General features: G+C 42.0%; 1 protein-coding gene across 2 annotated transcripts in view; it reads right to left on the bottom strand.

The window, feature by feature from the left end:
• The window catches only part of RALGAPB (Ral GTPase activating protein non-catalytic subunit beta), a 62953-nt gene that overhangs the window by 35141 nt on the left and 11073 nt on the right, over window positions 1-16739 (bottom strand). For both annotated transcript variants that reach the window (XM_059863028.1, XM_059863029.1), the window contains exons 4-10: window positions 15811-15974; window positions 14996-15182; window positions 10477-10608; window positions 9159-9337; window positions 6695-6843; window positions 6368-6584; window positions 117-318 (exon numbers count right to left, since the gene is read on the bottom strand). In XM_059863028.1, the coding sequence (XP_059719011.1) occupies window positions 117-318; window positions 6368-6584; window positions 6695-6843; window positions 9159-9337; window positions 10477-10608; window positions 14996-15182; window positions 15811-15974 (1230 nt within the window). The remainder of the gene's footprint in view (window positions 1-116; window positions 319-6367; window positions 6585-6694; window positions 6844-9158; window positions 9338-10476; window positions 10609-14995; window positions 15183-15810; window positions 15975-16739) is intronic.

The raw sequence follows: 16739 nt of genomic DNA, 5'->3' as shown, positions 1-16739 counted from the left end.
CTAGGTGTTTTTAAACTGGCAACACAGGATTCAGACAGCAAGTGAATGTTATTCACTGGGAATTAGTCTGCATCATAAAGTTACACCAATAAAGCAACTGGAAGATAGGTTAGTACCGGGATAGGTAAGCTGGTAATATTTCCTCCCCAGTCTTCTTGCTACAAAATATCCTACACAGTGTCCCGCATGCCTCTGCCCTTCCTGCTTCATAGTTGTCTGGGAATTCACTTGCATCAAACATGGGGTTGGAAGCCATAGTGTCAGTGGACATTTGGGATCCTTTCCGGCGGAACTCCACACTAGCTTGCGTTGCTAAAGCTGGGAAGAGAAAAAACAGCGTTTCACTATGCGTGATAACGTACAAAATAGGCTCATGGGATCCTGGACACAAAGATCAAGTCCAATTTAGTTAACATGAAGCTATTAGTTCACTGCATTTGAGCCAGTGCCTCTGTTTAGGAAATATTTGTGGGTGTACCTAACTTGTTTACTTCATAAGAAGTAAACAAGTAACTGACCTTCACATCCTAGAGACTGTCCCAACTTTCTGCTGGGAAGAGAGCGCTTCCTCCCCTCTCTCAAAGGGCAAGGATCTGCCTCACCTGGTTCTGGTCCACACAAAAATGAAATGCCACCTTCCCCTGCTTCCTTAAAACCCAATATAATTTTTGATGGTGCCATTACTATTGACCTCCAAGGAAATGCTTTGCTTCCAGCTGGCCAACTCATCTCATGCTGCCCTGAATACCAAGTGGCTTTCATCCAGTTTTGTTGTACAAACATAATTATTAAAAAATAATAAAAAAATTTTAACGCACCGTATGACAAAGAGAAGGTTGTGGAATCCCATTCTCCTAATTTGGTCTCTCTCCTCACATAATCACTAAAACTGCCAAATAAATAAGAAAGCCTCCATAGAGCAGCTACTATGGGCCAGCCATCTCCTGCTCCCTTATCCTACAAGAAGCTCTATGACCCTCTCAGAGGGTTCTGACCTGGTTCTGCCCAGCTCTGTGCTCCCTCCTACCAGGCCAGTTCTGCCAGTCCACACCACTCCAATCTCTCCAATGTCTTTCTGGAGAGATTTCTGGCCTCCTTTTCGCACATCAGCATTGTGTGGATATGAGACCACTTGCTCTGTTGGCTACATCCTTTCTTCCAGGATAGCTACCAAAACAAAATATATACTGCACTCAACGTGATTTTTTTTTCAATTGTTTTTCCTCTTCCTTGGACAGCTTTCTCTAGGATTATTAACATTTTAAAGAGTGTGTTCTTGTTTTTAGCTAAGACTAAATGGATTTCCAAAACTTTTATAAACTACAAAAGCAAACAGCAGGCAATGTGTACTCCTGACTTAACAACACCTATGTGTGTCTAACAGCAAAAGAGAACTTCTCAGCTCTGGGACACTGGGGAACAACAGGTGCACAGTCACCCTTGCAAACAAAGGCAAGTTAACACTTTAGCAATTGGAATACCTTATAATTTACAGATAGGGTGCTTTTTTGTTTTGTTTTAAAGGAAATGTCTTAATGACAAGTGCCTACGCCTAATTTTTTTTCTCACATTTATCATTTAACGTTTGTTTACTGCATAAATTTTCATTGGCGTTAAGTAGAAAATAAGTACAAATCTTTATGCATCTTCCCATGAGCCATTTTTGTCCTAAATAAGCTATCCAGAAATATACTGTAGTTGGAAAAAAACACTACATGCACAATGCATACAAATCAAACACTAGGTCTGTAAAATAAGCTTTAAGTAAAAAAAACATGGTTAGTGCAAAGTCCTGAAATTCATGACATGATCACAGACTAAAGTACAGAAAAGATGGGTCTGATTCAGGCAGATTAATTTGCTTTTGCCAACAATCCTCCCCATTCAAAAACACACACAAAAAAAATTACTTGTCTTTTTCAAGTTAAAGTGCAAAAGCTACAAGAGACAATGAGAATGAATTTACAAATAAAATATGGGATTATGGAAAAAGAAAAGCATGACCGCAATTAAGGAAAAGCTACTGGTTCCTACTTACAAGATTTATAAGAAAGAAGAATTTGGATAAAAGATGCTGCAAGATAATAGAAATAAAATGGAAACAAATCAAAGGACAGCAGTAGTTATAAAATACTTTTAAGATGGTGAAATTTTAATATAAGTTAAGAAGCTTTTAGCTTTCTAAAAAATAGATTAAAAGCTTTATGATACAGCAAGCTTGTTAAACACAGGAAATTAGCATACAGGTCCAAAATTATGGTATTGAAAGTATCATGCAAAACAATGAACAAAAAGTTACAAAATACTACTAAAATTTAGAGCTGTTCATATCAACATACACCAGCTCTTTAACAGAAGGTATTAACCCGTCTCAGCTCACAGACCTGTCCCCATGTTGCAGTGCACTTGGAGCACACATCAGGCTATCCTAAGGCTCCTTTGAAATTGAGTACGTATCGCAGAGGGAAAATTACTTACCTGCAATCTCCTCACAGCAGCACTCCTTCTAAACCAGGAGTTCTCAACGGTAGCAACAGCTCCTATTTCCCAAAGCCAAGTTGCTAACAACCAGAATACCTGAGCATGCCTTCCCTGACCACCAGCTTCATTAACAATCTTCCAAAGCGGAAACAAAAGGTAGAACACTCCCAGAAACATTAACATCCCAAACAACACCCAGAGAAAGAAAAGAGTAAGAACTCCAGCAGCCAGGTACTACCCACCATCTGGGGAGAGCTACTTCTTTGAACAGGGTCAGACCTGTAACCAAGCCCCTCAGCAGCACTCACTATGATCCCAGACAGGTCTGCTTAGAATTTTCTTCTAGAGCCCCAGACACATTCTGTGCAACATTAATGACAGTAGGGCCAGAAGAAGTGAGGGTAATGATGTACCCCAAGGCTCTACAACTGTGAACAGCCCCAGGGCAATACCAGCAAGCCCTGAGGAGTGTCCTTCAGCTGCTACAAACTGCAGAGATGACATCCTTTAGGTAAAAGGATTGAGAATGAGCCCATCAGATTGGAAGATTCAGTTGCTGAAATGCTGGCACAAAGTGCTGGTGAGCCTCTCCCCACTCTCAGAGGCTGAGGACAGTAGGTAGCAGTAGCATGCACTGTACAGTCAAGCTTGTCTGAAATATATCCTGCCACTGAACCTGCCCTGGCGCAGATACACACACCAAGCTGTCATTCTTGGGTTAACCTCATAGAGGCTCTGTAGCCAATTTCTTGTGAAGGTGTTATCTATCACAGGGATCTATTTATCCCACACTATCAGCTACATAAATGCCACACACCCATCTAACTCTAACAACTACACCAGCAGAATCCAGCTGCTTTCAAACCACCTACACATCTTCCAACCAGACATTTTTACTCTCTCACCACAACACAGTGATGTTTATCAGCTGCCCACCAAAAAGCTTCACCATTAAAGTCTGTGTGCAGAAACTAAAACCTGACAAGGACACTTGTCAAAAGCATCATGCCAATATTGGCAAGACCATTGCCCTGCTTCAGAATCCAAACAATGACACAGGACTTGAAGGACAGGGCTCAAAGAGCACAACTGGTTTCCAGGTGATAACCTCCACCACCAGCCAACTGTATACAAATGACTTCCAGCTAATCTTGAGAGAGAACAAGTTTCTCTTCCCAAAGACAGACAAAACCAGAACAACCACAAATATGGAATACCTACAGTTTTCCAATCAAGACTTGGTACAAGGAGTTCACCCATGAGATGACAGAAAATTGAAAATCCATGAAGCAGCAGTTAACCTGACAGAATCAGGAGAGTTGAGGCTGAAGGGGCCTCTGGAGATAGTCAGCCCTCCCCTGCAAAGCAGGGCCAAGTACAGCAAGTTCAGTTACCCTTCTACGCATCTAGACAGTTTTTCATCTCAAGACTAACAAAAAGCTTGACATTTTTTCGACCCATCATTTTTCAATACTTCCTTTCTGAAGGTTAAAGAGTTCCAGCGGGAAAAGGTTAAGATCCTGGGACAGAGAAAAAAGGAAGGATAGAGGGGTAGTCATTTGCATCAGGAAATATTCCAGCTAGTAGTTGAAGTGTCATAGCTACAAAGGATAGCAGATGGACCAAAACATACAGGGATAGCCAAACTGCAGCTGTAAAGCATCAGATTTATTCTGGACATATTTCCTAAGGGTAGGGACTGCGGCAGCTAACTGTCCCTTCTCTACAGGCCCTCCTCCTCCAAGCTGCATCTACATTGGGCAGCAGGAGCAGGTGGATGGGCACAATGTGCAGATCTGATTGCTACTGATGGGTCCCACTTCTGCAATGGGGGAGCCTCAATACAGACCCCTCCCTAGCCCACCTCATCAGCCAGCATAGCACCTCCTGCCTTATGCTCTTCAGGGAGGAAAAGATTTCACTTGGAGGCATCAGGCATCACAGGTCAGATTCCCTGAATAAAAACTTTATGATGTGGATTTAAACCTCATTCAAAAGACACTGGTGCTTCAAGTCAGCAGAAACTCCAGGGGCCTGGCCTACACGTCTTGCTCATTTTCCCACCTTAAGCAGAGGCTGAGCAAAATAATAAATCAGGCAATCAGAGTTTGGGGCCTCTCTACAGCATTTCAGAAATAGGGGTCCACACTCAGTTCTCTCTTCTTCAGCCAGCCCATCTTGGCACTACTGTGACCAGTGACCTTACCTAGCAGTAACAACACCCTGCAAGGGCAGCAGACACTTGACTAAATTCCCGTAAGATAATTCTGTCTTCCAAATTGCTAAAAAAGCAGGACATGACACAGCCAGGTTCCTGGGAGTCCACCAACATCACTGTGTCAGAACCACTGCTGCTAATACAAAGAAGATCATGCGATTTGCAAAGACTGGTCTCACTACAGACAGCTTGGAAGAGCACAGAGGAGGAACAGAATTAACTCAGTTCCAAACAGCTGTCTCCAGTTTTCAGAAAGCTGGTAAATATCCCTGTAAGACTAGTAATACAACAACCTTCTGATTGCTGTTAGGTGATTTAAGACATTGTATATATGAACAGAAGGGCCTCGTAACCCCTTCAAGGAAATTAAGCCTTTGGATTCCGGATGACTGTGTACTTCTGCCAGCATAACAACACCTCTGTTTACAGCTGACACTTTTGCATAAGCACCATCTAAGCTGACATCCTTCTTTACAGGTTAAGCATTTCATTAAAATCACTCAAAAACCAGGTTATGTCAAATTTAAAACGCTCTAATCAATCTGAAAAGCGCTAAATGTAGTAATACATTAAATGCATCTGCAACCGAACACAGCCTCAAAGGATGCCTTGCTCCCTCCTAAGCTCAGCTGTTTCCCCAGTCACGAGTCATAGACGTTTTACAAAGAGATTCTGAACTCCTACCACAGACACCCACAAAGAACACTTTCAAAAAATTATGTGCTAATACCTAAACACACCTTCAGAAGATCCCAAATCCTAAGCTTTCACACAGGAATTTGACACAATAAACAAGGAAGATCACCAGTTTAACTGCTGCTGTCAAGTCCCACTATACATCCAACTTGCTATAGCAAATGTTTTTCCCCTATTTTCCTTAGGCCAGTGAGTTACTGACAGATTGATTAATAGATCTTTCGGAAAAGTTAGCAGACATTCAAAATACACAAGGAACAGGAAAACTGCAGGGAGTGAGAAAGATTATTCTTTTCTGAATATTATCACCAAAAGTAAGATGAGAGCTAAAAAGTCTCTCTGAGCAGAGCACTAATTCTGTTATGATATCTCAAAACGCCTAACCTCTGCAGCTGAGCAAAGCACAGGAGACAAAATAAGTTTGGCAGTTAAGGGTTGAAGACAACAAAGATATGAAGTCATTAAGGGAAACACACAGCAATCACAACTGATAGGCAGCAAGTTCACTAGCTATTTTAAGGACTCCTGTTTCCATAACACTCTACAAAACCAAGAAGTACCGCTTTGTGCACTATGTGGAGCAATGTAGGACAATTTTTCCAATATTAAAGAGTTGATATAAATAGTTGCTATTAATCATAGATAGTCAAGCAGATTTCAAACTAAGAAGTGGACTCCTACCATATGATTTCCTTCGCTTAATAGCATTTTCCCCAGCATCATAATAATTGGAAGTGCCATGCTTGTTAGAACAAAGGAGTATTTAATCATAAAAGAGTGGACTGTTTTTAAACTTTGAAATCCCCAAACAGCTACTCAGCTAATAGCAGATGCGGGCTCAGCTCAAGGGATTAATTACAACAGAGCACTTTATATTTTACTTTTTTTGGATTATGCATGTGTTAATCTTGCAGGTAGGAAATGCCAAAAAAACAAGGAAAAAAGTGTACATATGTTTTTGATAATATTTACCAGTCATGCTGCTGTCTCTGTTTATTCCATTATGAAGTTTACAGTGAACAAATGCTGCATCAAATAACCATGATCCAAAGAGGTTCAAGATGCTGTTAACCTTTGGCCTGCGTGGAGCTGGAAGTGGCCGAGGCTCAGAGCTTGTCTGGTTTGGGCTAGAGAGTGGAGAAGTAGAAGAGGGTTGGTGCTGCACTTTTGAAGCATGTGCAGTAGTTACCTGTTTGAACAGAAGAACAGATCAGCTCGCAGAATCAAGGAAATTAGTTCTGCTAACTGAGGAAACAAACCAAAAGGTCAGCCATTCCAACACAGAGTATGAAATCTTACAGTGCTGGTTTTCATGGTCACTTTGTTCACAGTCACGGCCCGATGCCGCCGGTTGTGGGGTGGAGTGGTGTTGGTAGCAGTGCTCTGGGGCATGCTCAGCCTGTTCACCGGCGTGGGTGGTGCGCTGTCTGAACGGGGCCGGGAAATGCCTGCAAGGCCAGGAATAAAGCAGGCTTTCACCAAGAATTCCATGGGCTCACAGAGACCAGGGCTTTAGTAGGCATAGGAGCCTTTGGTCAATAGCCATGTCTCCCATGTTCCCCAAAATGGCAGTAGCAACAAAAACATCCCTCCCTATTTTACTATTAGCAGAAATAAATGCATAAGCAAATGAAAACAGTAATTACATCAAATAAGCAATTGATTAAAAACCACCAAAGGACCCCACATCTTAAGGCTGTGGGAAATGGCAAATGGGAAGAATCAGTCTAGAAGCAGGCAGAGGGAAAGGAGCAAGATTCACTTGCCAAAGACAATTTCACAGCTCACTTCTGCCAAAATTCAGGTGCCTCTCACCTTTGCCTTTCTTTCCCAATCATAACTCCACACCTTTTTCTGAAACATCTCGAAGATGTCTGGCCCTTAAAGCCACCTTAGCTCCCTAAATTAAGATGAAACCCATCCACCAAACAGCTTTCTGCTCGGTTTGAGCTGAATCAGCTGCTGAACAGTCAAATACAAAGGCAGTAGACAGGACAGAGTAAGAAAGCAGAGCAAACTATCATTTTTCTGGCAGCAGCAGGACATGAGACCAGTTTTTAATCCAGCTTCAGGGAAATTCATGGTGCACAGAGCTCTTCCCCATCAGAATCAGAAGCAACTCAACGTCTGCAAAACTTGAAATGACAAACACCATTTTTGCCCATTTTAATGAATTCCAACAACCTTGTGCCCCATTTGAAAAATGAAGTGGGGAACCACAGAGTGCTTGAGAATTTGACACCGATTTTTTTTTAACCTTGTTAATTAAAGCACCCAAGTACGTTTCAAAACACATTACAGAACAATTTGCTCCTGCTAAATCATCAGTGTTACAGCCCAGGCAGAGTATGCACTGTGAAACCTATTGTTTTGGTAAATTTGGCTGGAAAAGAGGATGTACTACTTTGCCAAACACATCATGTAGGTACCAGGGAGAGCAAGAAAAAACCCAGTGTTTAAGCACTTGTGACAGAAGGTAATGAGCTCTCCCCATCAGCCTTCACTGAAGATCTCTCTGCAGCTCTCAAGTCTGCCTGAGCACACTCTCCCAATCCATATCTACAGCCTGAATTTAATTTTTTTTAAGAAATCTCCTGTGCCCCAGTGCATTGTAGTCTCCATCTCTGCACTGCAGATAGGCTATTATCACTCTGGGTGCTTTATCTTGCTACAAGATCTTCAGAAGTCTTAAGTATCTGATTCATAAAACCACAGAATAGTTTGCATTCAAAGGGACCTTAAAGACCCTCCATTCCATCCCCAGCCACTGGCAGGGACACTTCCCACTAGACCACATTCTTTCAAGTCCAGTCCAACCTGACCCTGGACACTTCCAGGGATTCAGGGGCAGCCACAACTCCTCTGGGCAACAAGTGCCAGGGCCTCATGAACCCTCACAGGAAGAATTTCTTCCCAACATCCAGTCTAACCCTGCGCTCTGTGCCCCTAGAGCCTGCTCTACTCCAGGCTGACTGGTCTCATTCCACCAGCAGGTTTTTTTCTAAGACTGCTTACATATCTGCTCTAGTCTCCTGCAATCTCTCATCAGCTCACACTTATGGCAGATGACATTTGTTGGCACACATTTAAGCAGACAAGCAGCTGGAGACAGGCAGCTCTTCCAAGTTTACAATAGCATGTATTCCCTGAAGAACTTTCCGTAAGTCTGAGGCATACTAAAGTATAATGTTCTAAATTTCAGGTACTCCATCCTGTTACTTAAAACTGACCAGCTAGAGCTACTCAGTTACCAGCAGACACAAAGAAACACAACTTTTCTACTCAGCAGAAGTAGTAATCCACTAACCATAAACTAAAGGGAACTTCACAAAGATCTGAAGATGACAGTCCAAATTCAACACTTTATAAAACAGGCACACAGCAGTTGCCACAAAGATTAGAAACACGGTGGTGAGTGCTCACAACATGCTAAAGCATAGCCCTTGCATTGGTGGTTAGATGGAAAGAGAAAAGAAGCCTTGTTCGGGAAAGAGATCCCTGGTTTTGTTTTATTTTATATTTCTGATTTATTTGTTTTGCATTTAAAACTAAGGCTATCTACAACTCCATACATTCAAATGTTACTGTTGTGCATGCAGATTTTTTTAAAAGTGATTTCAAGTCTCTTCCTCATCAATTCCAGGATATACTTGCAAAAGATTAATTGCCATTCATGTATTTACAGAGAAAACAGATTTAAAGATACTAAAATAATTATTAAATTAATATTTCTAGCTATCCATGGGCAAGACAAAAGCATTACCTAGGAATGCATCCACTAAACAGCTGATTCCACGCATGGCACGAAAGAATATTTGAGGCAGATGTTTAAGGCAGGGGTACTGATTCAGTTCTTGAGTCATCCCACTCACATTCAGAAACTGCTCCTGAAATTTGGGGGTAGAGCTAATAATGGCTGGGTTACTCAAATCCACAGGATTACTGCACAGAAAAAGAGCAAAAGATATGTTAATCAGCTGCTTAAGAACAGCTGTTAAGATTTAAAAACACTTGAAGATGAAGTAGTTTAAGGCATTCGAATAACACCACAAACCAGCATCCAATATCAATACATTTTAGCCTCCCATCATAGGAAGGCAATTTTCTCTTCCTGGGTTGGCAGTATAGAGCTGTCTTAATTTCAAACATTACCCAAATATATTGAACAATTATAGTAAAATAAAACAAACCAGACCACACACTTGCTAGACTAATTATTGCAGAAATAATAATTACTTATGAGGTCTTTTGAGTCCAGTGAAGAGTTGCTTATATTGTTAAAGCTATTCTAGAAAGGTAAGCAATGAATTAAATACTGTTAACAGTGACAAGAAGGGAAGTAAATTGTAAAAGTTAGAGCAATTTTTGCTGACTGACTCAAATCCTGAAACAGCAAATTTGTAAACTCCAGATTTGAAGAGTACAGTACTTGTGACATTTGTACTACAGATGAAGAAAGAGGGTTTTGTAGTTTGCTAAGAAGTAAATTTTAAACAGCCTAATGTCTATCTAGCTTTAGCTAGTAAACAGTATTTTGTATCAATTTTTTAATATTCTGGCCATTGAGAGCATTAATGTAATGCCATGTCTGAAAGTCTTTAAAACAAAAGACAGCATTGGGTTCAGCTGTGCATTTAAGATTAATATGTATGGTAAAATTAAGTGTATAGATTTCTTCATAAAAATAAATATATAAAGACCCATTTTAAAAATAAATTGTAAGTTAAATTTAACCTGGAGAATAAATGAAAGTCGTAAGCATCTCCCAGATCTATTGTTCAGCTTTCCCTGTTTGTTATCTCAGAGAAACAAAATTCTTGAACGCTTGTTTTTCAGATTCTCCAAAATGCCCAACAGCTAAAATAGATTTTAATTAACAGAACCATTTTACATTTTGAAAGAGTCAGAATTCAAACCTGAACACCACTCACAGCCTGCCCTGAGCTGCTGCATGGCACTGGCACAAGTCTCTCTATTTAGGTGCTTAATCTTGGCGATCTTCAGAGAAATGTTTCATTTGTCATGCAAATGTATAGAGCTGATTCAAGAATAGGAACAATGGACAGCTGTAATTACAATACCTCAGCATATGTAAAAAGCGAAACCATGTTTGTGCAACACACTCATTGTCCATTTCAAGAGGAATCAGACCAGCATCTTCATCGGGAATTTTGAATGGAGGAAATGAAGGTCCATATGTAAAACGCAGCAACCTAGAAAGCAAGTCAGACAGACCTGGCTCAAAAACCGAACGTTGCCTTTGCGCCCAAAAGTATCAGCAGCCCACAGGTGAGTCCACAGGCAACAGTGCATCCAATATCAATACATTTGATATTGGATGCACTGTTTTCCTAGAGAACACATTTTATACAATCTCTAAGCCTTGGATAGTGCACACCTGGAGCCTGCCTAAGCTCCAGCCAAACCCAAAAGCTATTAAGGCACAAGACCCCTCAGCAGGTCTCCCATCACTTAGTCAGAGGGGTCCCAGTTATTACAGCCACATGCACATCTGACAGGATGTTACATGTGAAGTAAGAAGGAAATTTTAATTTTTTTTAAAAGAAGGAATTCAAGCCCTTATTAGGTTGCAGCTCTAAATTCCAGCTCATGACTGATGACCTACACTGTACCTCAGCATCCTGAGCAGCACTCACTGTTGACCTACAAACAGCACAGGACTTGCAAGCCACAGTTTAGTGAGTTCTTCAAAACAGATGCACCACACACGCCAGAGGCTAGGATCTACAGACCAGCAAAGAGCAAACCAGTGATCCAGTGCCATAAGAATAATGCTTAGAAGCACTCTTAACTACCTAAAGGGTCACCAGTGACCTTCACTGAGCTCCTGCTATCTAATCTGACCCCTGCTTCATACCCAGCTTCACCAAATTACAGTTCAATTTCCCTGATCAACATAATCTTGATGTTTTCTAAAGGAATGGAAGAGATCTGCACTACACCTTCTCAATATCACAGCATTCCCAGAAATCAGTTTGTCTTTCCCTAAGCTAACTTTCTTGCAACAGTCAGGAAATGTCCCACTCATCCTAACTCACTTATAAAGCCATATAGATTTCTGAAGTCATTACAACTAGGAGAAAAGAAGGAGAAAAGTAGTCTATGGCTGACTCCTAAACCAAGAGTCAAACAGGCTGAATTTCCATCTGCCACTTCTCCCAGCAGTGGATATGACAGTACCCTGCAGCCAATTAACACAACTGTCTGAAATCAGAGCCTATTTACAGTACCTAACCTGGACAGAAAAGCAAAAGAGCTTTAGGACATGAGGCTTTCTCCTCATGCAAGGATGCAAGGATGATAAGGAATCCAATCAGTGCCAGAGCTGCTGGTGCAGCTGCAGCGACAGCTGCAGACTGAGATCCCTGAAGGGAGGCTGGGAAATGCCAACCTTGTGCATAACAAAGGGCACTGGACTTGTGGCCCAGCCAGGTACTCAGACACTGCAAGAGCTGAGGACTAGGGAGGAAGAGCCACGGAAGAGCCAAGACTTGCACAAGGGGACATGGACTATGAGGATAAAAATAAAATAAATAAAGATAAAAGCCCAGGAGTCCTTTGTAGGGCTGCTCCTTGGAGGCACCAGCTCAAGCTGTTTCTGTGTTACTGTGCCAGGAATAAAGGGCTTTATGGAACAAGACATCTGAGACTCCCATGGGAAACCTGGGGTTGAACTGCTGAGGAAGCTGGTCTGCCTGTGAGAGTGGCAAGTGCAGGGAGTCAAGCAGGGCACTCCTCAGCTCACTGGAGCTGCTGCTGCAAAGGGGCTTCAGTCCCAGCTGTTAAAGTCACTGGTGGTGGAAGAGTGACTGCCAGAGAGTCTTGGGAATGGTCAGACTGGGAAGTTCCCTTAAAGCCAGAAATACACACATTTATACCAGGCAGCAAATGCTCTCCAGCCCTGTGTCCACCTACATTTAGTGCCCAGAGGCATGACCCCATGGTATGTTTTTGCTGAGGAATTACCTGGCTCTAAAGGACCCAAAAGAGCTCAGTCCAACCCCATGCACCATCATGCCCCACACCACACTGCCTGGCAACACAGTGCACTGCTTCATTTCTCCCTATGACTGCAAGAAACCAGTTTTTCAAAGAGCATGACCAAATCTTTAATGGCATATGGGACATTTTCAACAATGATTGAAGACAGAAATAAATTTTAAGCCACACATCCAAGGCAGTTAAAATATATTTAAGGCAATCTAGATGGGGTAAAAGTAGTATCTATTGGTTTGGCAATACAATTAAGACTCCAGTTTCATCCTAACTCCTAAAAATCATAGCCAAGGACACAAATTAACACTGCATATGTGTACAGATTTCCAAATATGATTTTCCATATGGTTTTAATTTGAAACATTTACTCTCAGCTTATTGCTAATAACCTGATTCACAGAACTATTTACTAAAACATTTTAACTGTTTGAAGCTGGAGCTTCATTGAAGTATTAAAAATGCAACTTAAAATACCACTGAACTTAAAGCCAGCCCCAGAGAAGCCTAATCTTCCATGTATCAGGCATAAAAAAATGTTACTGAACACAGACTAAAACATTCCAGAAACCCTGCATACTCCTGTGCATCAACAGAACCAAGACTGTTAGCCAACAGTGGGAGAGGAAGTGTAGGCACAGTGTGTGGTGCAGAACACCAACACATGTTTTGAGACAGAGCTGTTCTTTTCAGATCAGTGAATCATAAAGTATTTTCCGTTATGTAATGCTACATCTAACAAGCTAAAAATAGCTGAAGAAATAGCGTGGGAAATACACAGAACTCGTATTGCAGCTTTATTTCCCAGGGGTTTAACAAATAGCTGCATAACCTGGAAAAAATCTATCCACACTTCACATTTTGACAGGTAATTCAAAGGAAAAGTTTCCAAAGTTATAATAAACCCTTGCAGAAAAATACACTATTGAATATTTCACAATGCAGCAATTTTAACACATCTTTGAACTTTCACAGAAATAAGTTACTGATATTTCAGGAGAACTGGAAGGAGACCCAGATGACAATTTTACAAGCAATTAATTCAGTTCTTTCCTCCAAGAGTCTGAGATTTGTCCCACAAAGACTTCACACCAAAAAGACCTCAGTATTAAGGGTACTGAAACTCTCCTCACTGTTCAGAACCTTCTATTACAGCCAAAACTCTCCTGCGACCCCCAGATGTGAGCATTCCTTCAGTCAGTTTGCAGGTGACACTGAGGTGGGCAGGAGCTGACCTACTGAAGGACAGGAAGGATCTCTAGAGGGACTTGGGCAAACTGGATCAAGCGGCTGAAGCCACTCCATGACATTCAACAAGCCAAAGTGACAGGCCCTTGGGTCACAACAACCCCAAAGCTACAGGTTTAGGGCAGAGTGGCGGCAAAATGCCCAGCAGGAAAGGCCCTGGGGGTGCTACTCAACAGCAGCTAAACAAGAGCCTGGTGTGCACAGGTGGGCAAGAGGCCAATGACACCTGGCCTGCACCAGCCATGGGGTGGCAGCAGGACCCAGGCACTGACTGTCACCTGTGCTGGGCACTGGTGAGGCACCTCCAATTCCAGGGACAGTTTTGGGCCCCTCATGGCAAGAAAGGCATTGAGGGACTGGAGTGTATCCAGAGAAGGGAACAGGGCTGGGGAAGGGGCTGGAGCACCAGGAGCAGGTGAGAGAGCTGGGAGGGCTCAGCCTGGAGAAAAGGAGACTCAGAGGGGACCTTCTCATTCTCTACAACTACATGAAAGGAGACTGGAACCACCAGAGGGTTGGCTTCTATTCCCAGGTAAAAACAGACAGGACATGGGGAAATGGCCTCAAGGTGTGTCAGGGGATGTTCATATGGGATGGAAAAGGTTGTCAGGCACTGGCACAGGTTAGCCAGGGCAGTGGTGGAGTCACCAAAGGGTATTAAAAGATCTGTGGATGTGGCAACTGGGAATACGGGTTAGTGGTGGGCTTAGCAGTGCTGGGGGCATGGTTGGATTTGGTGATCTTAGAGGTCTTTTCCAACCTAAACAATTCTATCATATATGATCCTCACTGTTCCCATACCCAGCAAGACTCAGTACAGCTCTTCTCCCCTACTCTCTAGAGGAGAGAGCCTGTGGTCTGCCTCTGGCCCATCACATCCTCACCACCAAGGAACAAGTGCCAGGCAGCTGTAACACAGTTTCCGCTCCACAAGGTCCAAACAGAGTCCAAGAGTCACCCCAAACCCAGCAGCATGAGCACTAACAAGCACCTAATAATTTTGATGGTGACACACACATAATGTTATACTAATATCCTTGAGTCACTCCTCAGGGGATATGATGAAGAGTCACAATCATGGAGACTAATACACACACATGCTGCAAAATGCCAAATATACAGAGGAGCTATGCTTACACAAAAACAGAGAATCCACCTCAAATCTCCCTTTGCAGAACAAAGGAATACCCACACAATCCAAGGATACAGCAAGATCTCTCACTCTGTGTTGCTTATTCACTTTTGGATTGCTGCACATTCCACAAATAAGCAACTCCAAAATATGTATAACCATGATTATCCCCATACATGCATTTATTTCCATGGAATTTCTCCTACCTGGAAGTAAGGGCACAAATGACCTTGCTCCACTGCTCCACTACTGCAGGATGATGTCGCCAGTTAGCCACCATCTCTTTGGCAGTTTTCCAGTAAGGAGGTGTTGGAAAGCACCGTGTACAAGCGAGTAACCATACCTCAAACAGCACGCCAATTAATTTTTCAGCCAGATTCTCAGCAATGCCACCTTACAACAGAAACCAAGCACACCTTCAGTTAGTGTTTCATCTAAATAACTTCAAATATCTCCCCAAAGAGGTTTTGGTTAAAGTGCAGAAAGATTAAGCCTTTTTTTTTCCATAACTTTTAAGAATGAATCTTGATTGCTTCCTACAGCCAATTAGCCCTTTTGCAAGAACAAGTACAATAGACAAAGCCCAGCTACATGTGTGTAATAAGGGACAGCAGGAATCCACCAATCTTAGGCAGTCTTCTCTTGCACTGTATCTATACTGAATTCTTTTTTTTAAGTAGGTAAAACTAACACTATTATTTTGTACTAGGCTGAATAGCAAAACAAAGAGGATTCAGTGAAACAAACAGGGAACAACAGTGTCTTAAACTGCTCATACCAAACTGTTCCTGTATAAAGTCACTGTCTTGCAAAAACACTTTTAGGAAAACTCAGCTCCAAATCATTGTCTTTTCTGGCAATGCTTTATTTTGGAGTAATGGGGCAGAACTAGGAGTGAGCTATTGTGCTTTGGTAGCTCCTAAGAGCTTTTAATGGGTTCCCCCATCCTGCTGGCAGCTGAATGTCAAGAAGAGCCATAAGTTTTTTTAATAATTGAACCAAATGGAAGATGAACATGTACCTTGCACAGTTGGAGCTGCTAGAAGAGTGTCATTGATCTGAAGAAGAAATAATAACAAAACCTCCCAGGTTTCTCTTGCCATAATTGTTGACTCATGTGCCAGCTTCTGGACAGCTTTCAAAACCTGCAAGCACAGTCTGATCTGACTGGATCCCGGGTCTGGCCTGCAAGAGAAGAAAACAATGGTTGGGAAATAGAACTATTAAGTGATGCATAGAGTAACATGAACTTTCAGCATGTTCAATTAACAACAGGAAACAAATATTATTGAGACCCAAGAATATGAACCAATATGCTTCTGACCACCTCATATCTGTCTCTAGGCATCCTGACTCTGCCTTAATGAGCACAAGATGCACTGTAACACTCTTCTCCATGTGAGACTCAATACATAGAGAAGCACAATGTATCATCTCAGATTTATCTTGGGCCAAACAATGACAATCCAGTTGAGACATCACAAATTATTACATACATAATTCAGAAGTGGCAAAACTAGGAGAACATATTGTTAGCAAAATAATTTAATTCTTCCTAGTTCTCCTCTTGTTTCTAAATCAACTCTTATCACTTCTACCTTTAGTCTGATGCTCCTATTAAATGACCCCCTTCTAGATCTTCTTCTGTAAGCAGTTAGAAGCAAGGAAGGAAGAAAGGAAACAGTTTCATATTTCCTAGGTTCTTCCTGTAGTAAAATCAGATCCAGATTGGCACTGCTGAGTCACTCAACACAAAGCTGCTCAGAAGCAGCACAAAGCAGTACCACCTCCTCCCATCAGTTAGTCTAGACAAGGCAGAACAGGTACAAAACAGTAATGTGACACATTCTGGACAGTATCTGAGGACATTGGTTAAAAACCTTAGGAAGCCCAAATTTTAAAGGGCCATAGAAGAGATTACAAATTAGAGTGTGCAGTATATGTAAGGCG

The sequence above is a fragment of the Haemorhous mexicanus genome, chromosome 18 (genome assembly GCF_027477595.1).
Source record: "Haemorhous mexicanus isolate bHaeMex1 chromosome 18, bHaeMex1.pri, whole genome shotgun sequence".
Classification (NCBI taxonomy): domain Eukaryota; kingdom Metazoa; phylum Chordata; class Aves; order Passeriformes; family Fringillidae; genus Haemorhous; species Haemorhous mexicanus.
Note: the sequence above shows the minus strand (reverse complement) of the source record. Positions and strands in the feature narration are given on the sequence as shown.